At 36.4% G+C, this 26,185-nt stretch overlaps 1 protein-coding gene across 1 annotated transcript in view; it reads left to right on the plus strand.

The window, feature by feature from the left end:
• Positions 1-26,185, plus strand: part of CNTN5 (contactin 5) — a 1,016,845-nt gene that overhangs the window by 707,414 nt on the left and 283,246 nt on the right. Inside the window, exon 8 of the mRNA XM_074372920.1 lies at positions 8,314-8,517. Coding sequence (XP_074229021.1) covers positions 8,314-8,517 — 204 coding nt within the window. The remainder of the gene's footprint in view (positions 1-8,313; positions 8,518-26,185) is intronic.

Here is a 26,185-nt window from a genome sequence, read left to right on the forward strand (position 1 = left end):
TCTTTCTATTATAAATATTCTTTTCTTTATCTTATATTTTGCTAAAGGTGTTTTGAATTATATGCACATAAAATTTTATTTTGTCTTGGTGACATATTATAATTTTTAAGCAGAGCTCTTGTTTCTGACTCTAGGTAACAAACAGAATGAAAATACATGTCTCAAAAACTTATAAAAAGAAGAATTAGTACTTTGTTTTGTAAAACCAAGATAACTGAAATTTAATGTAATAATACAGCTTGCCTTTGTATTAAGGTAATTCAATTTTTAAAACATAGGACAAATGTTCTCTCTTGCATTCTTCACGACATCATTAAAAATATCTTTGCTCTCTCTGAGCTAAGCAAGTGTCAGTTAGACAGTTTTATTCTGTTGTTACTCTCAGAATCCTTGCCTCTGTCTGTTTTATAGGTGAAATTTTTGACACTTTTAGAAATTGTATAAGGTTGAAGTTGAATCTGCATTGCACCAAAAATTAATACATTATACTAGGTCGTTGTCCTGAGCCAATCGCTACCCTTACTGAGCAGTTTCTGCATTTTGAACAGTCTCATCTAAGTGGCTTATGTAATCTTCAATACAATCATATCATAGATATGACTGTCCCATTTTATGGCTATTGAAATTGAGGTTCAGCAAGATTAGAATATAATAATTTAAAAAGTATAATATACTTAAAAAATACAGCTTAGAGTGAGTCAGACAAATTGGAATTTTTCCCCTGACACTTATGAGTTGTCATTTTCCATGTTTCACCCGTTTGAGCCTCAGATGTGTGATGCTGAAGACGACTATGACGATGGTAACTACGTCTGGTTCTGTAGTACTAACCTTATATGTTTAACCTACAATTTCCTCTCTTTACTGCATTTTATGGATGAGAAGACTAAGTTAAATAGTCTGCCCCAAGGTACATAGTTGGTAGATCACGCAGCCGTCTCTGGAACTCTGGTCTTTGTGATTCCAAAGTCCATGGACTTATTCACTCAAAATATTACCTTCTAACCTCTGTGTATGTATGTGCCTGGGAGAACTAAGCGGGGAAATGTGTGAAGTGTGTGACTTCAAGTTAATACCTTAAACACTGCTTTGCATATAAATAGATATCACTACTTACTTGTTGATACTGCCAGTGGTTTTGATCTCAGTCTCCATCCTAAAACTAGCAGCCGAAATAATATTTATATATGATCCACTTAATAACTTGATCTGCCAAGTCAGCTACCTCAACAGGGTCAGTGACATGTTCAAGCAGAAGCGAAACGACGGACCACCCATGGAGGCTGTTAACCAGAGAGGGAGGTTGGACCACCTTAAAATTTAATGCCCCTTCAACCTCTGTCTTATTTATATAGTAGACTAAATCATGAGAATACTTCATAGTAAATTTGTACACATGACCCTTTCTCTTTTAGTCATTGACAGTACGTTCCAGACTCTTCAAACTACCTACATTATTTTTCAGTGTCTGTTTTTAGTTCAACTGCAAACATAAGCTTTGATTCATATTCTCAGAGCCAAAATAAATCTGCACAGATCTTAGAAAATTTGCAATGAGAAGTTTAAAAATGTAAAAAAGAAATCTGCTCTTATTCTTAACATTTAGAATGATTTATAAAAATACATATATAGATTTTTAAATTTTAACTATTCATTTATTCATCAAACATTTATTGAGCAACTACATACCAGACATCCTAAAGGTATAGTGGTGAAGAAAGTAGATTTATCTCTCTACCCTGCCACAAGTACTTGATTTGGCTGCTTTCTATCACAATGAAGGTATAAATCAACAATGTAAAAAAAAAAATCCTGCCTTCTAATTTCAGGTTGTATTCCCTTATACTCAGTAGTAATGGCTATTTATGGGACAATTCTCTATAATTTCCTCCATAATGTCATTAATTCCAAAACTCAAAATGGTAACTAGCATCACCTAAAAACTTTCTATAAACAAAGTTGTCTCAGTGCCCATTTTTAAAGCTGTACTGTTTCGGCCAGTAACTTACTAATTTCTACTCTTCAAGTATCTTCATATCAATTAATTCATCAAAACAGGAGGTAAAGGAGTCATAACAGATAATGCAATTGTAGAAACAAAAACTATTACAAGTAAATTAGTAAACATTAAAATGCTTATGACATACACTCTACTAAACAGCACCCAGTAAAAACCAGTGCAAAAATATATCAAACTATGAGTACAAAACAAACTATTAAACAAAATAAAAAGTTATGCTTGTACAATAAAGAGCAAATTATAATTATAGTTATTTGACAGATACAATATTAAATCTCATATTACAAGAATAACCAGAAAAAGATAAGACCAGGGATTTTAATAAATACAGTCCATCAACTGAGAATTTTACTATAAACCATAATTGAGCATATAATAAAAATAGAGGCCCTTCTGAGTTTTAGGTCTTTCTTTTTATAGCTGACAGAGATAAAGAAACTAAGCTCCCTAGGAGAGTTACATTATTAATTGGGAAGTGAACAAATCGATTGCTGTATCTGTTGTGTTCTCTCCAGATCTTTTGACCCAAAGCTTCTGATGTGTACACACATTATTAGCAAGGAGAATGGTTATTTTGTTATTTTCTTATTTGTAGTTATATTAAAGACTGTTGAAATTAATTGCATATTACACATTGAAATCGTTTTCAAGGACTTCAGAGAGTTCAGTATGTAGTGTCCTTCCCTTTTCTCACACTTTTTAAAAAAATCAGTGGCACTGCAGTTTTGAGAAGTGAACATCATTGGCCATATGAGTACCTCTGTTTTTATACCCTGTAGATGTGGAAATATATCATTTAAGTAATCATCTTATTTGTCAGGGTAGCAAAGGGAAGATAGTCTGTTTTGTGACACTGAATCAATTAATTACAGCAAATCTGCAGTGCATAAAGCCACAAAACCCAGACATTTACAGAAGACAACAGACAGACAGAAACAACCTAGAAACTTCCCCCAAATTTAGGAATGATAAGTAAAATAAAGCTCAGTATACAATAAGCTCACAGGAAAGAAAAAAATATCTCAGGTATCAGAAACAAACAAGAACTAAAGTCCAGGACTGAAAGCCTAACTGAAGTCTAGGAACAGTGTTAGTCCTGAGGAAATCTTGGCAGAAAGGTAGATTGCTTGTATGTCATGTAAACAGACCCTAACGTCTAGGGACTTGAAGATGAACATTCACGCTGGTATAAAGGACAAGTCTTTGAGTCTTGGGAAGAGGGCACCAATCCAGGCCCTTCATGGGCTATGCCCTTAGTGAGCAGCAATCACTGACCCAGGGAGAAAGATAAAAAATCTCTGATAAGAAACCAAAACTTCAAGCCCACCCTGTACATGGGTTTGTAGGCCAAATGTATATTACCACGTAGTATAAAAAATGTACTAGAGAAATTTAACACAAAAATGGATCCTAAGCAGATATGTCCCAAGTGGGGCTTTTGATAAAAACTAACACAAAAGTGTTTTTGAGAAAGACTCTCACAACCTGGGATGCACAGGATATCTCAAAAAGTCACCATGGTCTGCTAAAATAACAAGTACTCACTGAAGAATTTTATCAGGAACTTCTAAAACATTTTTAATTGTCTTGGCTAAACATACCGTTAAAAAAGAAACTTAGGAGAGTGGGAAAATCACACCTGACCAGCTAGTCTCAATATGCTTCTGAAATGAATAATACCATTAAAAACTTAATGCTTAATATATCAGTTTATATTAAAATATTTTAAGGGCCAAGCAAAATTGATATGAAGCAAAGTGGTATATGAGACTAAAGACTATGACCCCAAAGCCAACCGTGGTTTGCTACCTTCCTGAATCATTTTATAATCTTCAGAATCTGACATACTGAAAATCTAGTTAATGCTTGTTTTTTGTGATAGTAAAGTTTGAAAAGAATTTTAAATAATCACTCTTAGAGAATGAAAAAAACATATAGGAGAAAGTAAGCAGTGATTTTTAAAAGAGATTTAGCCCAGTTCAGTATATTCATTTTTTGGCAGAGGCAGAAAATCCAATCCAGACTCACAGTGTCAGCTTTTCTATTGTTTGCCATTTCTACTTTTTAGCTTTCTTAGTATAATGAAATGCTTTGCTGTGTAAAACTGAAAACTTATTCTAAAAACTAAGCATTCTTGAACCCCAAATACACATTTACCTGTAAAATTTGAGAAAATGCCATTTTTGTGTAAATCTTATTTTCCTATTCTAGAAATGTTTTATGAAACATTGATTCAACAAATACTATCCAGACAACAAAAATAATATTTCAATTAATGATAGTCTTCATTTAATTGTTCACTGTGTTCTTTTCCCCAAAATTTCTAGTACTACAAATCAAAAATTGAGATAACCTCAGCAAACTAAAGTAAACTGCAAAAATATCACAATGTCTGTGAGTGATGCGTGAGCAACAAATGAAACTCTCAATATAATAATTAGAAGAACTCATATTTTTAATTTGGGAAGTCCTTGAATTTAGTGTCTAGTAGAGCAGTGTGGGAGGAGAATGAAGAAGTATTTCAACTGTGCTCTGTGGGTCTTCTTTGAGTAAAGCTGCATGGATATTATTAATAACTTCTTAAGGAAATATCAAGTGGACTAAGGACTACCAAGAGAGTAACTGTAGCTATAAGAAAGTTCCCTCTGGAAAACCTTTTGTTAAAAGAGTTGTAAGTTTTTGACATTGTTTATGTGTGCTGTAATTATAAGCCAGTGTAATATAACATTTCAAAATTCTCAGGCAGCTACTAGAACTCAAACATATGCCTCAGAAGTAGTAAATATCGGCTAAGTCTTGCTTAGAATCAACACTCAACTCATCATTGAAGTTTTCTATGGAAAACAGATCAAATAGTATTTAAGCACTCATAATTCTTTTAGATCTCTACTCTTTATTGTTTTTCTTATATTTAAATGGAACATGTAGAAGGAGCTCCTCACCTAATAATTTTGGGGGGCTGGGGATAACAGAAATGTTATTTTTATTTTTATATTTTTATCTTTATCTTTTATTTATATGTATTATAATATTTATTTTCATATGTTATAAATATTCATTTTGAATTAAATTCTTGGTTATATTGTCTTATTTGAAAACTTACGAAGTAATATAATTCTGTTTCCGTTTTTGAATGAGAAAACTGAACCGCAAATAGTTAAATACTTGTTCAACTTAAACCATCATGAGCAGCCACGTCAGGAAGCTACGCAGACTCTGGAAGTCCCAGCGAACTGAATTAAATGAAGAAAATGTGGTGGGGAAGGGGGATTTCTGGATAGAAGAAATGCCATTTTTAATGTTCATCAATTGATTATGTAGGATACCCCTGCCTAAGATAATCTCTGTGAAAGTGTTTCTGATCCTTCTCACTAGACAGCCTATGGCACCATCTTTCTGAAACATATATTCATGAAAATCCAATTAACTAATACTATCAATTTACTTTTACTGGACACAATATGTTGGATGTGAATTCAGTTAAGATAAAAAAATTAAATAGTCATAGTAGTAGATGGAGGAGGGTTCTGTTTCAAGTTAATTGATCCATATATAAAGGTTTTAAATTAGTTACATTGACTTTCAGTATAGATGAATAATCTTTCATCCCTGCTTAAGTATCCAAAAAAGCTGACTGAACACCAGGTTCCCCATTGGAAACAGTGCAGGGCCAGGGTGATAAATATACTTTTAACTACCGTGATAGGTAGGCAGGTAGATAGGTAGATGGAAAAAAAGAAAGAGAGAGAAAGAGAGAAGGGGGGAGGGGATGAATGGAGGGAGGGAGGAAGGAAGAAAGAGAAAAAGAGAAGAAAGGCATAGAACAGGGCTTCCAAGCCTCACTGTAGGTTAGAATCACGTTTGAGCTTTTTAAAAATTCAAGCAACTTGTGTTCCTAAACAAATAACTCTGAGGAAAGGGGACCTTGGAATCTGCTGTTTCAACCACAGCATGGTAACCCTAATGCCTATTGAGATTTTAACAATTAACTCAGTTGCAATCGGTTTTGATTTTCACTCATCTATTGAAGTTGCCATTCAGTGATATCCCAAAGGTCAATCTTAAGTAACATTTCCTTTTATTACATTTATAAATATTCCCAGTAAGGCCTTTTGCCTTATTTGGCATTATGTAACCTTCTTGAAATTGTTACGGTATCTGTGACGCTGCATTTCATTTATTCCCCTTGAATCTTTCCAACAGTTTTCTCTCTCACCTTTCGAACATTTTCTTACCTTTTATTTAGATGCTTATGCTTTCCAGAGACCTGTCTTCTCACCATGTGTATTTTCATTTATGTACGTGATTCAGTTACTCCAATATACTGATAACTACCAAATTTAACTTTCACCACAGATTTCCTTTCATGGACCTCAAACACATATTTACCAACTGCTGGAACTATTTACCTGGATTTGCCTCAAACTCAAAATGTCCTGAAAGTGAACCAGTGATCATGCTCCTTAAACCAGTTTGAACTCAATTTATTTTCATCCTGAATTTCAGGTGCCATCCTCTTCCCCATCATTCAAGGGAGATAGGAAAATGTTCCTGGACTGTTGGTTCCTTCATTGTCTTACTTCCTATATATTTCTTTGACCAATATCCTTGTTCTCGTTGTTATGATTATGGCTCTGATTTGGATTTCTTCAGCTCTTTTTGCATTGTGCAATATTGTCCTATTGTTCCCTCCTGAAATCTTGTGCTTACTTAAATCTGACCTTTGCAGAATCACCAGAATAATCTACTAACGTACATACTTATGTCAGCCCTCTGCTGGAAAACACCCAGGATGGAGCACAGGCTCCTTAACACAACACACACACCATGTTAACCTGTGGGTAGCAACTTGGGTTTATCACCAGTCTCTCCAAACTCTTCTCTTCCTACTCCCTTTCTTGCAATTTTTACTCCAGTAACACAAAAGCCTGGTGACCTATTCATATCATCCAGTTCCTTCTGCATAGCATTCCTCATTTGTCTCCTCTGACTGGAACCACTTCAGCACCCTTTATATTATTCAGATGACTAGCCCCAACTGATCTTTTAAGGCTCCTAAATTTCTAACACCAACACAGATGTCTCCCTTGGTCTCCATATTTGAATGTACGACTACCTTCTCAATTTCCCTAATTGATTACCAGATAGCATGTCCAATTTATTCTGTATGAATTAAGCTCCTGGTTTTACTCCACCTGTATCTCCAATGAACTGGCCTTTCTCTAGTCTTCCCATCCCAGTAAAGGCAAATATATTCTTCTAGTTGCTCAGTTACTCAGGCCCAAAACCTGACTCCTTTATTCTTCATTGTTCCCTTCTTGCATTTCATAACCAACCCCTCAGCAATTCCGGTCAACTCTACTATCACGTTTGCACTAAGCCAGTCACTTCTCACCACTTCACCACTAACTACTGTTCTAGTGCAAATCATTTATATTTCATGGCGATTTTGAAAATAGTCTCTTAGGCTAGTAGACATCATTCCTCCTGCTTCCCCTTCCCCTGGTCCCTGCTTTGTCCTCAGACTGTCTTGTCCCTCCCCAGCAGTTAGAGAGAGTTTTAAAGTACAGATTCACACGTCCTTCTCACCCCTGCTGGGCTCTCGCATTCTTTACATGCTTTGGTTCTTCACAGTACTTACTACCTCCGGACAAACACTTACCTGTTTGTGCATTCTTGTTCTTTCCACTGTAATGACAGTTCCATGAGAACACTGACTTTTTTTTTTTTCACTTAGGCCATTTCTGGCCTATCATGACCCTCAACTAATATTTGTTGAACAAATGAGTAAATGAATGTAGCTCAGGTGTCTCTAAGCCAAAGAAGTTTTTGCTGATCGACATGATTGCTTAAGAACCCTTCCCCTCTGTCTTCTTCACAACAGGGTATACATCTCCATTTCCTTATTCAACATGGTTTCATAGGTTTGGGTAAATCTCTCCCATTAGACTGATCTTTGAGAATGGGGAACTGTCTCTCTTGTCTTTTTAATTTCATTGCTATCATGGTGCCAATCATCTAATACACATTCAACACACATTGGAATTGAATGAATGAACAAATGGATGGATGAATGAATAAAAGCTAAGTTTCCTTAAGTAATATTTCAGATCTTCCTGTAATCATTAAGAGCAACAGTACTTAAACAGAAAATACAAAATTATATAGATATCTGGATCAAATATGTATGATCTTGCAATATTTCTAACACTTAGTAAAGGCTTTGTTGTTTGAGCTTAACTGTTAGTAAAATAATCTATGTCTTTCAACAATTGAATTTTGTGTATTTTCAGAGATCGTCTATAGCTGGGTATTTAATGAGTTCCCTTCCTTTGTGGTGGAAGACAGCCGGCGGTTCATTTCCCAGGAGACAGGCAACCTTTATATTTCTAAAGTCCAAACATCAGATGTTGGCAGCTATATTTGTCTGGTGAAAAACACAGTGACGAATGCTCGAGTACTTAGTCCTCCAACACCACTCACTCTGCGTAACGATGGTAAGTTGCATGGCCTGATTAAAATGGTCAGCCACCTGAAATGTGAAAAATTAAGAGGTATTAGTGAGTATAATCTGCAAAAATACTGAGTCACTATGCTATGGGCCTGAAACTAACACAATATTATAAATCAAGTATACTTCAGTAAAAAGAGACTTTAAAACAGATGTATATGGGGAGAGGGTATAGCTCCGTGGTAGAGTGCATGTTTAGCATGCAGAGGGTCCTGGGTTCAATCTCCAGTAACTCCACTAAAAAAAAAGTATGTATTAGTGTTTTCCAAACACTTAAACCTAGCACAGATAAAATAAAAAGGCACTCACCGTATTTAGAAGCTACACTTTTAGTCTAAGATTATGCGTACCTTAGAATAAAATTTTGACAGGAAAATGATGATCTATGGATGAGAAATATTAATCATAACACTATCCTAATGCCAAAAACAGTGAGGGATTCTGAAAAGATGAACTGTAATAAAGCCGCCACGTTCTTTTCTTTGCCCTTTAATGCCTCCATATAGCATATGTGTATGAATTGCAAGCATTTTACACGTTCACTTTTGATCACGTTTTTATTTTAGCCACCTTCAAATTGAATGTTCAGCTTGTAATACTTCATGGTATAGTTACAATTGTTATTGTTACTTTTCCAATAAGAGGAGCTGTTGGAACTTTAACTTTTAAGTGCAATTCAGGCAGAAATGATGATTCTATAATTATAGGTATTGCCTTCTATCCAAAGTATCTTCAAATTTAAACACCTTATTTGTAGTTATAGACATCTACAGTTTAGCATTGCATTCAAGAAGTCAAGTGCTATATTACAGTTGATATATGATATGTGGCTTGCTCCGTCATGCAATAAAAAGATCTGTGAAGGTATTATTGAGAAGTGAGCTGGAGAATCCTGATGGATTGTGAAGCTTAAAGAATAATCTGTTTCAACACTACTCTTTTATATGCTTAGTTTTAGAATATATGCTGCAGTAATGTAAGCCCAGAGTTTATATATATATATTATATATTTTATATATATAATATATATTATATATTATATATGTATTATATATATATAAAATAATCCCATCAAGTAGAGAGTGTAAATGAAATGCCTATTTTAGAGATGAGGAAGCCAATGTTAAGGAGATGAAGGGACCTGCCAAAGGTCACACAGCTGGGCAATGGCATGGAGGACCAGATGGGAAATAAGAATGGAAATTGGGACACCAATTTAGAGGCTATTGAAACTACCCAGCTAAGAGATGAGAAAGTACAGAATAAAAGCAGTGGTAATAGCATTGGAGAGTAAAAACATGCCTGGGATATTGAGAAGGTAGAGTTATCAGCATGTGATCATTAATTACACATGGGACTCTGGAGTAGGAGGAAGCTTTCACATTGTTTGTCGAGTGGGTGACGATTCTTTTTATGAAAAGAGGGCAGATGAGGTAATAGACTGAGGAGCTGGTGAATGTGAGACATTCAGTTTTGGATATGATGAGATAAGATGTCCATAGGAAATCTATGTGGAAATACACAGTAGGTATACTGGTATATATTCCTAATATGCACAAGACGGGGCTGGGTTAGAGAAAGAGATTTAAGAGTCATCATCGTTTATTCTATCACTGTAGTTAAAGCTATGATTGTGTATATATTATGCCAACTTCAGATTATATAAGAATGCCTCTAGGGTGAAAAGAAAAAAGGAAAATCGATATGCATTTTTAAAACTTACCTAGTTAATAGCTTAGAATTGAGATGATTCTCTGTAAGCCATCTCCATAAAGTTCCTGAGTATTTTTTCCATTAATTTGTTTAGAATGTGAAGCATCTTTGTTTTAAAATTGTAACATTTTGCTGACTAACCAGTAACTAGTTCCATTTATACTATCCATTTATGTAATAATGCTGTACATTTGGATACTGCCTGAGGTTGAGGAGGTTCTTCTGCCTTCTTTACATACAAAAGACCCAAACATTACATTGACCATCACAAGGGAGAGTAGCACATGTAAAAAAACAGAATCCAAAAATTGATACCACCTTCACTAGTGATTTAAAAGCTTTGATATCAAGGTGATGGTGGCTTCATAAATATCACCTTGATACCACAACCAGACAAAGACACTACCGAAAAAGAAAATTACAGGCCAGTATCATTGACAAACATAAATGCAAAAATCCTCAACAAAATATTAACAAACAGAATCCAACAGCACATAAAAAAGATCGTACACCATGATCGAGTTGGATTCATCCCAGGGACACAAGGATGGTTCAACATATACAAACCAATCAATGTGATACACCACATCAACAAAAGAAAGGACAAAAATCACATGATCATCTCAACAGATGCAGGAAAAGTATTTGATGAAATTCAGCACCCATTTATGATAAAAACTCTTACCAAAGTGGGTATAGCGGGAACATAGCCCAACATAATAAAAGCTATTTATGATAAATCCACAGCCAGCATCGTACTCAGTGGTGAAAAACTGAAAACCTTCCCACTAAAATCTGAGACAAGACAGGGCTGCCCACTCTCACCACTTCTATTCTACATAGTCTTGGAAGTCCTGGCCACAGCAGTCAGGCAAGAGAACGAAATAAAAGGGATCCAAATAGGGAGAGAAGAGGTAAAATTGTCACTATATGCAGATGACATACTACATATAGAAAACCCTAGAAGCTCCACGCAAAAACTACTAGAGCTGATAAAAGAATTCAGAAAGGTAGCAGGATACAAGATTAACAAAAAAAAAAAAATCAGTTGCATTTCTTTACACTAACAATAAATTGGCAGGAAAAGAAAGTAAAGAAACAATCCCTTTTAAAATTGCATCCAAAACTATAAAATACTTAGGAATAAATCCAACCAAGGAGGTGAAAGACTTATACATGGATAACTACAAGACATTCAATAAGGAAATTGAAGATGACTTAAAGAAATGGAAAGATATCCCATGCTCTTGGACTGGAAGAATCAATATTGTTAAAATGGCTGTAGTGTCCAAGGCAATCTACAGATTTAATGTGATCCCTTTCAAATTGTCCAGGACATATTTCACAGAACTAGAACAAATCATATTAAAAATTATATGGAATCACAAAAGACCCAGAATTGCCAAAGCAACATTGAAGAAAAAGAACAAAGCTGGAGGAATAACCTTCCCAGACTTCAGACAATACTACAGAGCTACAGTAGCCAAAACAATGTGGTTTTGGCATAAAAACAGACATATGGATCAATGGAACAGAACAGAGAGCCCAGAAATAAACCCACACACTTATGGTCTGTTAATCTTTGACAAAGGACGCAAGAATATACAATGGAGAAAAGACATTCTCTTCAGCAAGTGGTGTGGGGAAAAATGGACATCAGTATGTGAATCAATGAAGTTAGAACACTCCCTCACACTATACACAAAAATAAACTTAAAATGGCTTTAAGACTTAAATATAAGACAAGACACAATAAATCTCCCAGAAGAAAACATTGGCAAAACACTCGCTGACATAAATAAATCTCAGCAATGTCCTCCAGGGCAGTCTACCCAGGCAATAGAAATAAGAGCAAAAGTTAACAAATGGGACCTAATTAAACTTATAAGCTTTTGCACAGCAAAGGAAATCATAAGCAAAACAAAATGACAACCTACAGAATGAGAGAAAATATTTGCAAATGATACGACTGACAAAGGCTTAATTTCCAAAATATATAAACAGCTCCTACAACTTAATAACATAAAAAACACAAACAATCCAATCCAAAAATGGGCAGAAGACCTAAAAAAGCAATTCTCCAATGAAGACATACAAATGGCCAATAGGCACATGAAAAAATGCTCAATATCACTAATTATCAGAGAAATGCAAGTCAAAACTACAATGAGGTATCACCTCATACCAGTCAGAGTGACCATCGTTTAGAAGTCCACAGACAATAGATGCTGGAGAGGGTGTGGAGAAAAGGGAACCCTCCTACACTGCTGGTGGGAATGTAGTTTGGTGCAGCCATTATGAAAAACAGAATGGAGGCTCCTCAAAAAATTAAAAATAGACTTACCATATGATCCAGCAATTCCACTTCTGGACATATATCCAGAGGGAACCCTAATTCAAAAAGATACATGCACCCCAATGTTCATAGCAGCACTATATACAATAGCCAAGACATGGAAGCAGCCTAAATGTCCATTGACAGATGACTGAATAAAGACACTGTGGTATATTTATACAATGTAATACTACTCAGCCATTAAAAAAAATAAAATAATGCCATTTGCAGTAACATGGATAGACCTAGAGATCGTCATTCTAAGTGTAGTAAGCCAGAAAGAGAAAGAAAAATACCATATATCACTCATATGTGGAATCTAAAAAAAAAAAGAAAAAGAAAAAAGGACACTATGACCTCATCTATGAAACAAATAGATTCACAGACATAGTAAACAATTATGGTTACTAGGGAAAAGGGGTGGGAAGGGATAAATTTGGGAGTTTGAGATTTGCAAATGTTAGCTATTGTGTATAAAAATAGATTTAAAAAAACAAATTTCTTCTTTATAGCACAGGGAACTATGTTCAATATCTTGTAATAACCTTTATGAAAAAGAATATGAAAATGATATATGTATGTATATGCATGACTGGGACATTGTGCTGTCACAAGAAATTGACACATTATAACCAACTGTACTTCAACTGAAAAAAAAAGATTTGTGAGAGAAGTTTAAAAATTCACATTTCTTCTTTCTGTATATATCTAAGGTGGTTGTTTTCTTGGTGATTGTTTGTCTATTAATATCTCCTTTTTTTCATAGTAATGGTCACTTATCAAAGGACTCTCATAAGTACTGATAAGAGGGGAAAAAAAAACTCACTTACCTCCCTATCATCCAATTCCACTCCCTAAAGCCAACTTTTTAACTTTTCCTATTTTTTCTTATGAGGTTCTCTTTTAATGCTAGGAATTATCTAGGCTCCTTGTTTAATCATGTTCAGAATATACCTGTTGAGTCCCTCCTATGGTTTACCTATGTTTCTTCTCTCTTCCCCTATTTTATATTTATATAATAGTTTCCTGTTTTTTTACTTTTTAACCTTGATGGCGCACTTAAATCTTTACTGCTCTCTTGACTGTTAAAAATAGTCGTTGACTTCCTATGATATAAAATGAAGATATTTTTATTCCTACGTTTTCCTTTACATTTCCTGCACTACTTTAATGTCCTTCTTTCATCTGCCACCTTTACTCTGACATTCTCTCCTGCAAATGCAACCAAGTGTTCTAAAATTTCCCATAGACTAACTGTAAAAGCTGAAAATCAACAGGTGTTTACAAATTATTACTGTGTAATTACTATTCAGTATCATACTGTTTCAGATCTTTAATCTATTTGTAGTTCTGTATGCTGTACTAGATGTGTTCTTCATGGGTGAAACTTTAAATTGATTATAACAAGGAAAATAATATTGTGATACACTTTCGATGTAATTTCACTTAAAATTTTGCTCTACAAATGCAATTCATACTTTCAACAATAGGGTTGAAATATGAACACGAGTCGTCACAATGCGAATGATAAATGAAACCACAGCGTGGTTAAGAAAGCCCATGAAATGAGTATGAAAAAAAGAGAAGCGAGCTCAGAACCAAGCCTTGAGTCATCCAAGTTGCATTGGAAAGATAAAGAATGAAAACCCTACAAAAGATAACTATACTTCGGTTTTTTTAAAAAGGAAAAAAAAAAAAAAACATAATGAGAAGGAGAAGACAATAGGAAAAACAATAGTGTCCTGTCAAGGAAGCCAAGAGAAATGAGTATTTCAGCAAGGAGAAGTGGGCACGCAGCTCAAGATGGTGGACTGGGTGCCCATATTAGTCGCCTGTCTCCCTTCCCAGACCCTGGAAGAAGAAATGCGTATCATCAATGGGAAGGAGCGGAAGCATGTCACTAACAAATGAGATCTTTTGATATATTTCTGCAAGAAGAAGGAAGGATGTGAGTTTAAGAATTAAACAGGTGGAGCAACTAAAACCTAGAATAAAGTTTCAGGGCTATAAAGAAGGGGCTAAAAACCGTGTGCAGAATGGAACTCTGAAAAAGCTCTCAAATCGAAGTTAGCTAAGGATGGGCCTGCCAAATGGGGCCACACAAAGGGGACTGAAGGTGTGCGTGTGTTGAACGGAGGCGTCAGTGACATAATAGAATCCATTCTCTTCTCTGTCCCTACACACAGAAAGACCAGAGGGCTCGCCTCTTAACGTGAGTGAACTTTCCAGGGGAAGCTAACGTTCTTAATGTGAGTATTGCCACCCAATGCAAAATCGTCTCATTCTAGCACGGGGCTGTCTACAGCTTGACAGCCAGTTCCTTACCCTCACCTCAAAGCCGAGCTGACTGTGAACCCACCTCTCCCAGCCACCCCCACCCCCACCTCAGAAGGGAACTAACTCCACAGACAGGGAAACACTCAACATTCAATCTTCCCACACTTAACATTTATATGCAATGCTAAATTCACAGTTTCTATTAAAAATTAACTAGGTTACTGAATGGTTACAGAATTCGTAAAAGGATGATATGTAAAAAACTGGAAAATTTTAATATCATTTCAAAAAGGCATAGATTAGACTAGAATTGCTTTTAATTCAAAACATATTTATATTACTGTCTGATCTCTCTTCAAACAAATAATTGGAAAGTATGTTCAGAAGAAGGACGTATTCTTGAATGTTTTCCCAAGTAGGTGGCATATATGAAACACTTAGTCTGAAAACAAAAATAGACTATGATTGTGGATGAATCCATTTTTTGCAACACAGTCAGCTGCGATTCCTGCTGGGTTTTACAGACCTCTCAGTGCAGAGACACGCATTATAATGGATATTTCTGCAGACGTGGCAAACACCTCTGCAGGGGTTTGAATATAAAAATTACGTTTATTCTGCTGTGACCATAGAGTTAGCTATAAAAATCATTTCAGAACATTGTGTTTCTGTACTTCTCTGAAAAAAAAAAGTAGACCTTTCTAAAAATAATAGATGCTATGTACATAAGCAAATGATTTCCCTGCAAGTACAAATACAATTTCACTTTATAAGCTATTGTAGGATGAATTGTCTTACTTGGGTTGTCCTAAAGCAAATCTTGAAACAAAATTTGCTTGAAGGTGGTTTATTTGAAATGTATGCCAGAGAGCGGGATGGTGGGATGGGGTGGGGTTGAGGAATGAAGTAGTGGAAAGGGCGGTTACATTATGGAAACGACCACTTGTATAGGCAGCTGGAGCTTGACCCCACAGGACCAGAGCCTTATGAAGTGCACTCAGAATAATCTTCTTGGCTGACCTATCAATGGGCTTCCATCTCTCATTCCCTGAGGGTGACTCCACAGGCAGTTAACTCTGTACATTTGCAGGATGCCTTCAAGTTGCAGCTGTGTGAAATTGGTTGCACCTCCACAGACCTGGTTGCAGTAGCTGTTGTGGGAGTAAAAATTCTGGCCAAGATCATTGGAGCACACAAGAGGTGTCCAAAACGTAGATGGGGGAGCTTTAGAAGATGGAAAGTACATGAGTGACATGATCAGATTTTCCTCTGCTGGCTCTATGGAAAATTATCCTCACACATTTACAATGTTTATTGCATACCTACTGTGTGTCAGGTAGTTTGCTTGGTGGTGGGGATATGATGGAGGGCAAAACAAATCCAATAATTGTCCCTATGTAATTCACAGTATAATACAAGGGAAGATATTAGCCTAAATACTGAAAGTAACCGTACATCTTAGGACCTGCCTGTCCTCATTCAGTGTCCCATGGAGCCGATTTCACATAGCATTGCGTTAAAAACAAAACAAACAAATCTAGCTCTGAAAGCCTTTATAAGTAACACAGATTTCTACTAATGGTTTGGAAGATGGTGAACGAGGAGCTGGCAGTCTGCATGCCAGAAAAATTGACTAAACCCCAACCTTTAACCACGTCTCCCTTTTGCCAAGCGTTTGTCCCTACACCTGCCAAATCCCTCCCGCGACACACTTCAGACTCCACCCCCCCCGCCCCCGCCCCACAACACTTATCTCTCCTCTTCCTTCAGGGTCTCACCGTCTCTGTCTTAGGTATGGCAAATTCATACTTTAATTCCTCCTCTTGTTTGCGTTCTCAGTCGAAGTCTGAAGATTTTTTTAGCTTATTTTATTTTGATTTACTCAATACACAACTCATCCGTTGTGAAGCATTGTTCTAAAAACTTTGCAAGTACGAAAGTGAGAGGGTGGAAAATATATACAAGCAGACATTAACTAAAAACAGAAGAGAAGTTTAAATTATGCTATTAATATTGGACAAGATACTTCATGCATTTCTAGGGATAGAAAGGATGATCACGTTCAGGAAGATAGAGCGAAGCATCTTCCCACAGTCCCCGCCATTTACATACAGCACCAGACTCCTCACTCCAGATTCTCTTTACAAGACCTCCCACTCTCTCAAACCCTCCCCTAGGTCTCCAGTGGTTCCAAAGCGATACAGCGAGGATAATCAAGAAAAGACAAGGAAAGGAAAGGAAAAGAAAAGAAAAGAAGGAACAGTCTCTGGGTCCTTTTGCCATCCCTGGAGTTGGCTAGTGCAGGAGATAGAAAAAGAATTGAGGAAGTAGCTTGAGAAAGTGAGTGGGAGTAAATTCACAACGCATGCGGATGACGGGCCTTTGTTAGAGAATTCATCAGTTGTCACACTGGGGAGAAGAGTAAAAAGACTGTAGATGCAGGTAATCTACTATATGCTGGTAGGAAGTCTGATGGCATTTTTTTTTAAATGAACTGCAGGCAAAGTCATGAGCTAAGAATGTATGTGCACACAACAGGTTTATTTTTAAAGCAAGAATTGTGTCAACAAGGAAATTTTGCATCTACTTACATAATTTATGAATCGACCCATTAATTCACTACTGAATAGGGCAGGTCCTAAAAGCAATGGAAAATGTTTTTAAATGTCTTACCCTTGAGATCTGTGAGACCCAGAATAATGGTCCCCAAGATGTTCACATCCTAGTTCCTGGAAACTTTGAATATTACCTTATATGGTAAAGGGCTTTTGCAGATGTGATTAAGGATCTTGGTATTGGGGACATTACACTGGGTTAGCCTGGATTACTCTGGCTGATAGGGGTCAGACCTAAATGTAGTTGCAAATGTCCTGAGAAGAAGGAGGCAGGGGATATTTGACTACTAATCTCTATGGAGGTAGACCTTTGTATGCATTTTGGAGATGGAGGAGGGGGCCATGAGCTAAGGAGAGCAAGGAATGCGGCTCCAGAAGCTGGAAATGGCATAGAAGGGATTTCCTCAAAAGTCTCCAGGGGGAGGGTGGCCCTGCCCTCCAGGGAGGACACCTTGACTTAGGCCAAATGAAACGGATTTTGAACTTTCGACCTCCAGGGTTGTAAGAGAAGAAAACTGTGTCATCTTAAACTACGGGATTTGTAATATTTTGTTACAGCAAACACAGAAAACTAATACAACGACCAAACAGAAATCTGAAGCAATTTTTTTTTTTTCTTATTTATCCCGTGGAATATTCGAAGATATTCTAGCAGTGTGTTGGAGCTGGCTTGTTCCTGCTTGCATGAGTTGATTGTGTGCCTCTCTTCACTTCTTGGTAGCTTGAAATTAGCCATGATGGGACTATGTACTACATGAAAAGCAGCTAAGGTACACATCAAAGTTCTTACCCCTCTCCAGCCCCAGAAAACAGGCTGTTAACAGCATCCTGCTGGTCGTTCAGCACCGAAGATCACAATCATTGAATCAGAACTAACAACCTTTGATGGAACAAATATCAGTTCAAATGTATCCCTGTTCCACCCCAGTCCTCTCTGTTCAGACAGAATGGATCCTTTGTCATCCTTGCTTTTGGAAGCCCGAATTGATTTTGGCACTCAAACAGTGAGACCCAGCAAAGCCACTCTTATTTCCTGACCAGTCTGTTTATCACAAAGAAATATGGCAACTGGAATGGCCTTCGGTATTCTTGTCTTTGCCCTTTTATCCTCTAAATTCTGTATTAGGTATCGAATATCTTACCCTAAAACCATATTTTTTCTTCTTCTAATCTTTGTTTAGAATTTTCAATGTATGGATAGTTCCAAGGGAACTTGGAAAGCTTGTGGCAAGAACACTCCTACTGGAGTACATTTGTCTAAGTGAAGGAAGCTGAAGTTAAGGCTTTATGTCAAATTCTGCAGGAATATAGAAACTTACTTGGCTTTTATTGATCTTTTATTTATTTTGCTCTGTGCCTCTCTGGAAAGCTTATCATCTTGGTACGATATGTGTTAAGTAAAAACATGAAGAAATCATTGGATGATTTCTGAAGAAAATGAATACTTTGCTCATATGTCCTTGACAATCAGTCATCCCATACAATTTAATTTTTCTTCAGCAGACTTATAAAAAACAATTTGAACTTCTATCTATGGAAATAAGAATTTTTGTCAAGAAAAACATACATCACTTTATTAACTCCCTTAATATGTCTTAGGAACTTTGAAGACTTATTTAATAAGTGCTTACAAACAGTGAGATAATTTTGCTAAATATGTATCTAACTTAGGTTTTTTTTCTGGTTTCCTCCATGAAAACTTGTTATTGTAATTCAGGAAGTAGAATCCCAAAGGGATGTACACTTTTGATAACTGGCATTGTAATGATGAATGTATCATTCTTAATATAAGAAAACAGTGTGAAATTTGAATTTTTTTTTAAAGAGTGGAAACTGTATATTCAGTCATTTTGGTCTGACTTCCTTTTCTATTATCAGATTAGTTTACACTCACTGTCTCCATGGCTGTAATTCCTCTCTGCATTTAATGATCTGCAGTCTGGCAGTGAGCCTTACCACCTCACTCACAGGGAGGTCTAAAAATCAGTCAAGTATCTGTTCATCAAATACATCAGCTTTTTCTCAGCCTGCATCATTCTTGACCTCTTAGCCATCTCTGTTTAAACCTGAAAATATCTTCTTTTTTTTTATTTACCTGTCTATCAACTCTCCCAAACAGGTTTATCTGTACCTTTCACCGTCACTCCTCAATCTACCCCCTAAATCAGTCACTCCATTTACTTATCCCTCTGTATGTGTGCATTCGCCTGTTTGTCTTGGCAGTTTTCCTGAAAGGATTTAAGGAGGCTTAGTGTTCTAAATGTAGGTGTTCCTCCAGGATTCTGGGCCCCATCTGTATTTCTCAAAATTTGTCTTTAGTGTCTCTTCTATTTCTGTTTTCAATTTTGAATCTTCCACAAACTAACTTCTCCTGCTGATACCTGTTGTTAGTGAGGTCAGCTTTCTCCTAAACATTTAATACAGATATTTCTAGATCAACTAGAATCTTTCTAATCTCATGATCACATACATATTCCATAGGTTTGCCATTCCTGTGAATTCTACATCTGCATTTTCATTCTCATCCGTCCTTTTTTTTTCACTTCTAATTAAAACGCTCTTTGCCTCTTGCCCAGATATGTGGTTTTTAACTGTCTTTGTCTACAATTGACATACGGTGTATTCCTACCCAAAATTCACTTTCAAGATCATTGCTACATTCTGGCTTGTAGAAGACAAGAGAGCTGTAGGTACAAAGCCAGGGAACTATAGCACCATCTCCTTTACCAACAGTCAAGGAAGCTAACAGAAAGCAAGCTCATGCAAGTAACATCATCACAGAGATTTAAACTAGAATCCATTTTGATTAATCTTGTTTAAAGTAAGTTGGTCACAAAGTTGGGTTTCATTTACCACCTACTTTATCTTTGGACAAAAGACAACCTGTCTGTGCTTCAATTTATTCATCTGAACAAGGGAACAGCATGGGTACTTGTCCCAGGGTTATTATCAGGATTAAATACATGAATAAATAAATGCAAAACAATTAGAACAAAGCCTGTTACATAGCAGGTTCTAGTAAAATTTAGCTATCCGCAGAGCATTTACGGCACAGTTGCCACTGCATTTCACAAGTGTGTGGGTGGTTGCACTTAGGAACTACTTTTCTGGACTGTTCTATCACTGCAGTGCTTGACTTTGCTGCTGCTGTTTCTTGTGTAAATTCAAACTCCTCTGTCTAAAATTGCAGTTTTAACACAGGATGAGGTGAATAGCATTGGACGAAGGTTTATTCCATCACTTGTCTTCGGTCATTCTCCTGTCAAAATCAGCTCTTGAATCTTCTGACTCAATTCCTTTTCTTCCTGTTCTCTCTTTTGAGATGCCCTCTTAATTCCTCGCTCTGTCTGCAAGTGTTTGAATGACTTGCCCCAAATCACACGGTTGGTTACTATAAACAGCAATAAAAATCTACCATATAATAAGTATAGTCTGGATTTTATTCTAAAAGCATTTCCTTATGTTTGCCCATATTGAAATCCATCTGCCACTTTCCTGATGCCCACCCACAACCTTATAATATGGTCATGCAAATTATATTTGCCAGTTTGACATTTCACTACTCAGGTGATCACAGTGTCATATGAAATTTGGATTTTATTGTTCTCATATTAAGGTATTTCCCATATTAAAATAATTTACAAAACAATCAGCAAACCCCAGCCCCAACCCCACCCAAGAAGACTGTTCTATTTTGCCAACATGCTGCTTCCCACACCTAAGGTGTTTCACTAGGCACAGAAAGCATTATTCCGTCACATTATTTCTATTTGCTGTTTGTTTGTTTGTTTGATTTAAAATAATATTAATGATAAAATCATCAAAAAGCTCTTGGAAATCTATAAAATTACATCTAATAAGCAAGCATTTAGTAGTGTGATCTTTACACACGTGCGTGAGAATAAACTAGGGTGCTTGTAAAAAAGGAAATATTGGGCCATACTCAAGATTTACCCAATAAAAATTTCTAGAGTGGTCAGGAATGTTGTAAGGTGAACAAATGATCAGTACCCACTTCTTTGTGGAGGCACAGGGATTGTCTCTGCTCCCATCCCTCCCCGAAGGATCCCAGTAGCCCTCTCCCAACTGAAACTACAGGGAATAATTAAACCCAAATTATCTCTCATCTAAGGCACAAGAGTACTTCTTCTCCCAGGTCCAGTGAGTCATCAGGCTGTCCCAGAACCACACTCAGCTTGCAGGCTGTGCAGTGTCTTTAAGAATGAAGGCTGCATCCTTCAGGAAATTTCTAAAGAAGAATTAAGTTCTAGACCTGTTCTTTCCCTGGGAGGTCTCAGGAGAACCTGTGTCTTCAGACGCACTGCCTGGACTCCGTTAGCTGGGTCATTCTATTCCTGCTGTTCCTTCAGAGAGAGAATTGGAAAAAAGAAGTCATTTAAGATCTGCCTGCAAAGTGTCCTCATCTTATAAACCTTAGGAACCTGCATTTTCCATATCACTTTCCAGATATTTCATATATTAATTACAGTTGAAAACCACTGCACTAAACATTACTTACTTGCTTAGTATATGCATTTTTTTAATGTTACAGACCTCTTCATATTTCTTAAGTTCTTCTTTATACCAGACAAGATTTCCAAACAAAAAGTGGATGAAAAACGATACAAAATCGTACTGGGGAGAATCTTGGTAAAAATTCGGGTTCCTGGGCCTTTCCCTTAGACACTCTGATTCAGTAGGCCTGAAGTGGAGATTGGAGATATTTGTTTTTGACTGTGTCACTAGAAATTTTTGTGGTCAGTCAGATAAGGGAATGTCTGACATTTTATTTTATTTCAATAAGCAACTGTGACTTTATAGTGATTGTCAGTCATGGTAGTTTTGCAGTTGGTTGATTGCACCTGCAATAATGTAAAATGTATTTAATTCAGTGTTGCTATGTCCAAACTCGTTCTGCCCCGAGGTCTTGGGGCAAGGAATAACGACTTTATTCAGACAGCCGCCAGACCAAGAAGATGGCAGACTAATGTCCTGGAGAACCATCTTCCCCAAGTCAGAATTTAGGCTCCTTTTATACTAAAAAGGGGAAGAGGTGTGTTTGTTGCAAACTTCTTGGTGTTGGAATCCTTCGTTCTTGCAGCTGTCCAAGTGGGTCAGGTCATGGTGTCCCTGTAAACCTCCAGCAAAACAAATGCTATTGTTTCTTGTGAAACTTTTTATCTTTATGTGAATGCAAAAGTGTTAATACCTTTTTAAAGGTCAGAGCCTTGAGAACAGGCTCTCCTGTCTATTTCAGGCTCTAGGCAGCATTCTTTCACAAAAGGTGCAGAACCAGCCCAGGGAACAGACAGTTAACTCCAGAGGAGCAGATTTAATACGGAGTCAGATTTGTTCTTTCCTATCACAATAGTTTTAGATCACCTTTAAGGTAATTAGTGAAATTTAGATTAATATGCTGTTTGGGGGAAGTGTCCTCATAATTGAGCTGTCGTAGGTCTTTTCACTTTATTTCTATTATTAATAAGATGCCCACTTTCCTTTGGTTGCCAGTTCTCCTTTCCTAGTCTTGCACTGCTCATCTTAATATTATCTATCTAATTTTTCTCTGAGCATCAAATAAGGTATTTAAAAATAACCTTAAGTCTCCCTATGAATCATTTAAAATGATTTCCTTCCTTTTTTTTTTTTTGTCTCCTGAACTGATTCTCACATTTTATCTCAGTTAATTTGTCTAAAATTGAGTAATTCTTTGGTAGCTATTTTAAGGTTTCCCTTATCCTTGAAGGTTATTGAATTTATAGCCTTATTTATATCTTTCTTTATTGAATTATATTCTTATTTTGTGATCACTTTTATTATCCAGTGCTAAAAATCACATCTAGGATACTGAGTGTTCTAAAACTACTTCTTCTGGAAACTCATTTGTAATATTTAGAAGTGTTCCTGCCACAGTTCACCCCAATGAGATATTTTGAAAATTTACCATAAAATAACAAGAATGATTTTTTAAACAAATGTACTGAAACTCATATATTCAAATAGGTGTTATGTTCTTCAAAGTAGACATATGGGAACCAATCTACTTATGCCAGTATAATCTTGCCATTATTCAGAGTGTTTTAAAACTGAATGATTCATCTCGCTACTTTATAACCCTTGTCTTTCAGTGCTGTGGAGGGGAGATAGCAGTTGCATACGTGGAAGGCTTGAAAATGATTAATGTTCCTTCTGTGCAACAGACACTGTGCTGAAGGTGTTCCACATATGTTCTCATTTAGTCTTTACAACCAAACAGCCTTTGAGTTTATCTTTCTTTGACAGTTAAAGAATCTAACACATGGGTAACAGATACTCTTAACCTATGTTTGCATGATTCTAAAGAGCATACTGCTAAATGTTATACTTTATTACCAGCTGGTTAAGGGACTCACCCAAGGTCATAGAGTTTTTGTTTTTGTTTTTTTTCCCATTGTATCAAAATGCCTCTCTTATGATATCAGTGCCAAAGTGGGGTCTTGGATTAATTTATAAATCTTACCTAAAATCAAATTTAAAAGGTTTGTATGATTAGAGGTGATTCTCAGCTCACCTATCATAGAAGTAATATTTGCTTCTTTCCAGTTTCATCCCTATAGATGTTATGAGCAGTTTTTTCTCAGTTCATCAAGAAAGAGAGAATTCATCAACTTTATAAAATTAGATAGAATGTAAGGAGTGACCCATTTAAGTAAAATTGGGGTTATGCTCATCTTTGGGAATGACAGGACTCATCTATGGAGAATGTAAGGTTGCCTGCTATATTGTGTGTTAATTATCTGTCAGACTGTCAAGAGAATACATAGCCTAATTTGCTTAATAATTAGTGGGGTCTACTTAATATTATAGCACACTTTTTTCTTTAAAGGTAGGCTTTCTTTTACAATGTCAGAGTGTTTAAAAAATATACCTGTAAAAAGAAAGAAAAGAAAGAATGTACCAAATCTAGGAGCCTAAAGAATATTTGTATCACTCACCGGTTTAATAAATAAATTAAATCCAAAATAACAGAAAGAGTTTGCTGTCATCCCGACATCGTGGTGATCAAGTACTTGTAATATAAATCTTACAGATCATCAACTTGAGAATGATTCATATGCACAAATAGCTGCCTTACCACAAGTTGGTCACTGCCACAGGCCCTTCTGATTTTAGTTTTGTTTAAACAAGAGACATCTCATCAAGAAGCTTGGAGAAAATCTGAAATTCAAAAGTGAGTGAAAGCAGAAAACAAATTAAAAAAAAAAAAAAAACCAGTAGAAACAATTTAGAGGCTCTAACTTCAGAAATGGATTCTCAGACAGATCTGGCCAAATGCAGCAGACCTGGTGTCTACATCGTCTTTCTACCCTGTGGCATATACTTACACCCCTTAAGCTGATTCCACTAATTAAACAGTCATTGAAGTGAATACACGTTATGCTTTAAAATATGTGATGCCACAGACAGAATCAGAGATCAGGGCTTTTTACTTGAGTATTTGTTGGTTAAATCATACCATTTTGCCTTTAACATCCTCCTGAGATAACCCCTCAAAAAGAAAGGAGTATGGGTTCTATGGGAAGAGAGCTGGATAGGATGTGAAGGTTAATAGGAGGGATTTGGGGCATCATTTAAAAAATGAGGTCAGACAAAGAGCTGTTGAAGCAGACTTAATTAAGTTGTAATCCCAGTTCTGCCTTATTTTAACTACGTGACCTTCCCTTTTTAAACCTTCGTTTCTTGATTCATACAATAGCCTTGAGACTGTTGTAAAGATTAGAATAATCATTTATGTAGAGAACCTCGCACAGTTCACAGGTTTCTTGGTGCTAAGGATTCAAGAAGAACAACACACCCTCTGAACTTCAAAGAACTCCTGGTCTAATAGGAAAGATAGACAAGGTGACGGTTCTGTTAAAAGAGATCATATTACAATGTGCGAAACAGAAAAATAAAGAGGCATGACAGGTGAGAGGCACAAAGAGGACGGGCACCGATTCCTCGGGGCTATCCAGAGCATTTGCAGAGTGGAGTTGACATTTGAGTGCAGTGTTGACAAAGAAAAGGAGTTTGTCAATTGCCCCAATTCTGCCCTGGCATTATAGAGGGGAAAACATACCCAAAGAAACTAGGGAAGAAAGGTAAATAAAAGGAACTGGAATATGAAAACAATGTATTTTTCAATTTCTTGTCTGAGGCTGGCTCTGCCTGTACGAGGAAGCATGAGTAGGGAGGAATGAGAATTTATTTTCTCAGGTCATGGAGATCGTGATCTAAATTTATTTAGATGACGTGTAATGAACTAGGTAGTACTTTGTGAGTTAAATAGCAACCAAACCATTACAAATTTCTCTGGAAAAATATCTTTGTCTCTGAAGCGCTGATTTGTGGCAGAACACATGGAATATAATTTGTTCGTTACTGAGCATTATGGAAAAGAGCGTAGACTCTGGAGCTAGACTTCCTGAATTCAAAACCTGACTGTAGCATTTAATAGCTGTGACTTTGGACAATTTTTCAACCTTTCTAATGCAGCTTCCTCAGAGGTAAAAAGAGTGTAATTATTAGATCAATTCAAAGGGCTGGAAGAGCTGATACTCCTAAAGGACTTACAGAAGTGCTGGGTATACAGCAAAGCCATGTGAGGACTGGATAGTATTTTCGTTACTATATTATCATACTTTTGAACAGTAATTAGTGCATGATCTGAAATGTCTTACTGGGCCTCTAATTGT

Source organism: Camelus bactrianus, chromosome 10 (genome assembly GCF_048773025.1).
Source record: "Camelus bactrianus isolate YW-2024 breed Bactrian camel chromosome 10, ASM4877302v1, whole genome shotgun sequence".
In the NCBI taxonomy this organism is placed as follows: domain Eukaryota; kingdom Metazoa; phylum Chordata; class Mammalia; order Artiodactyla; family Camelidae; genus Camelus; species Camelus bactrianus.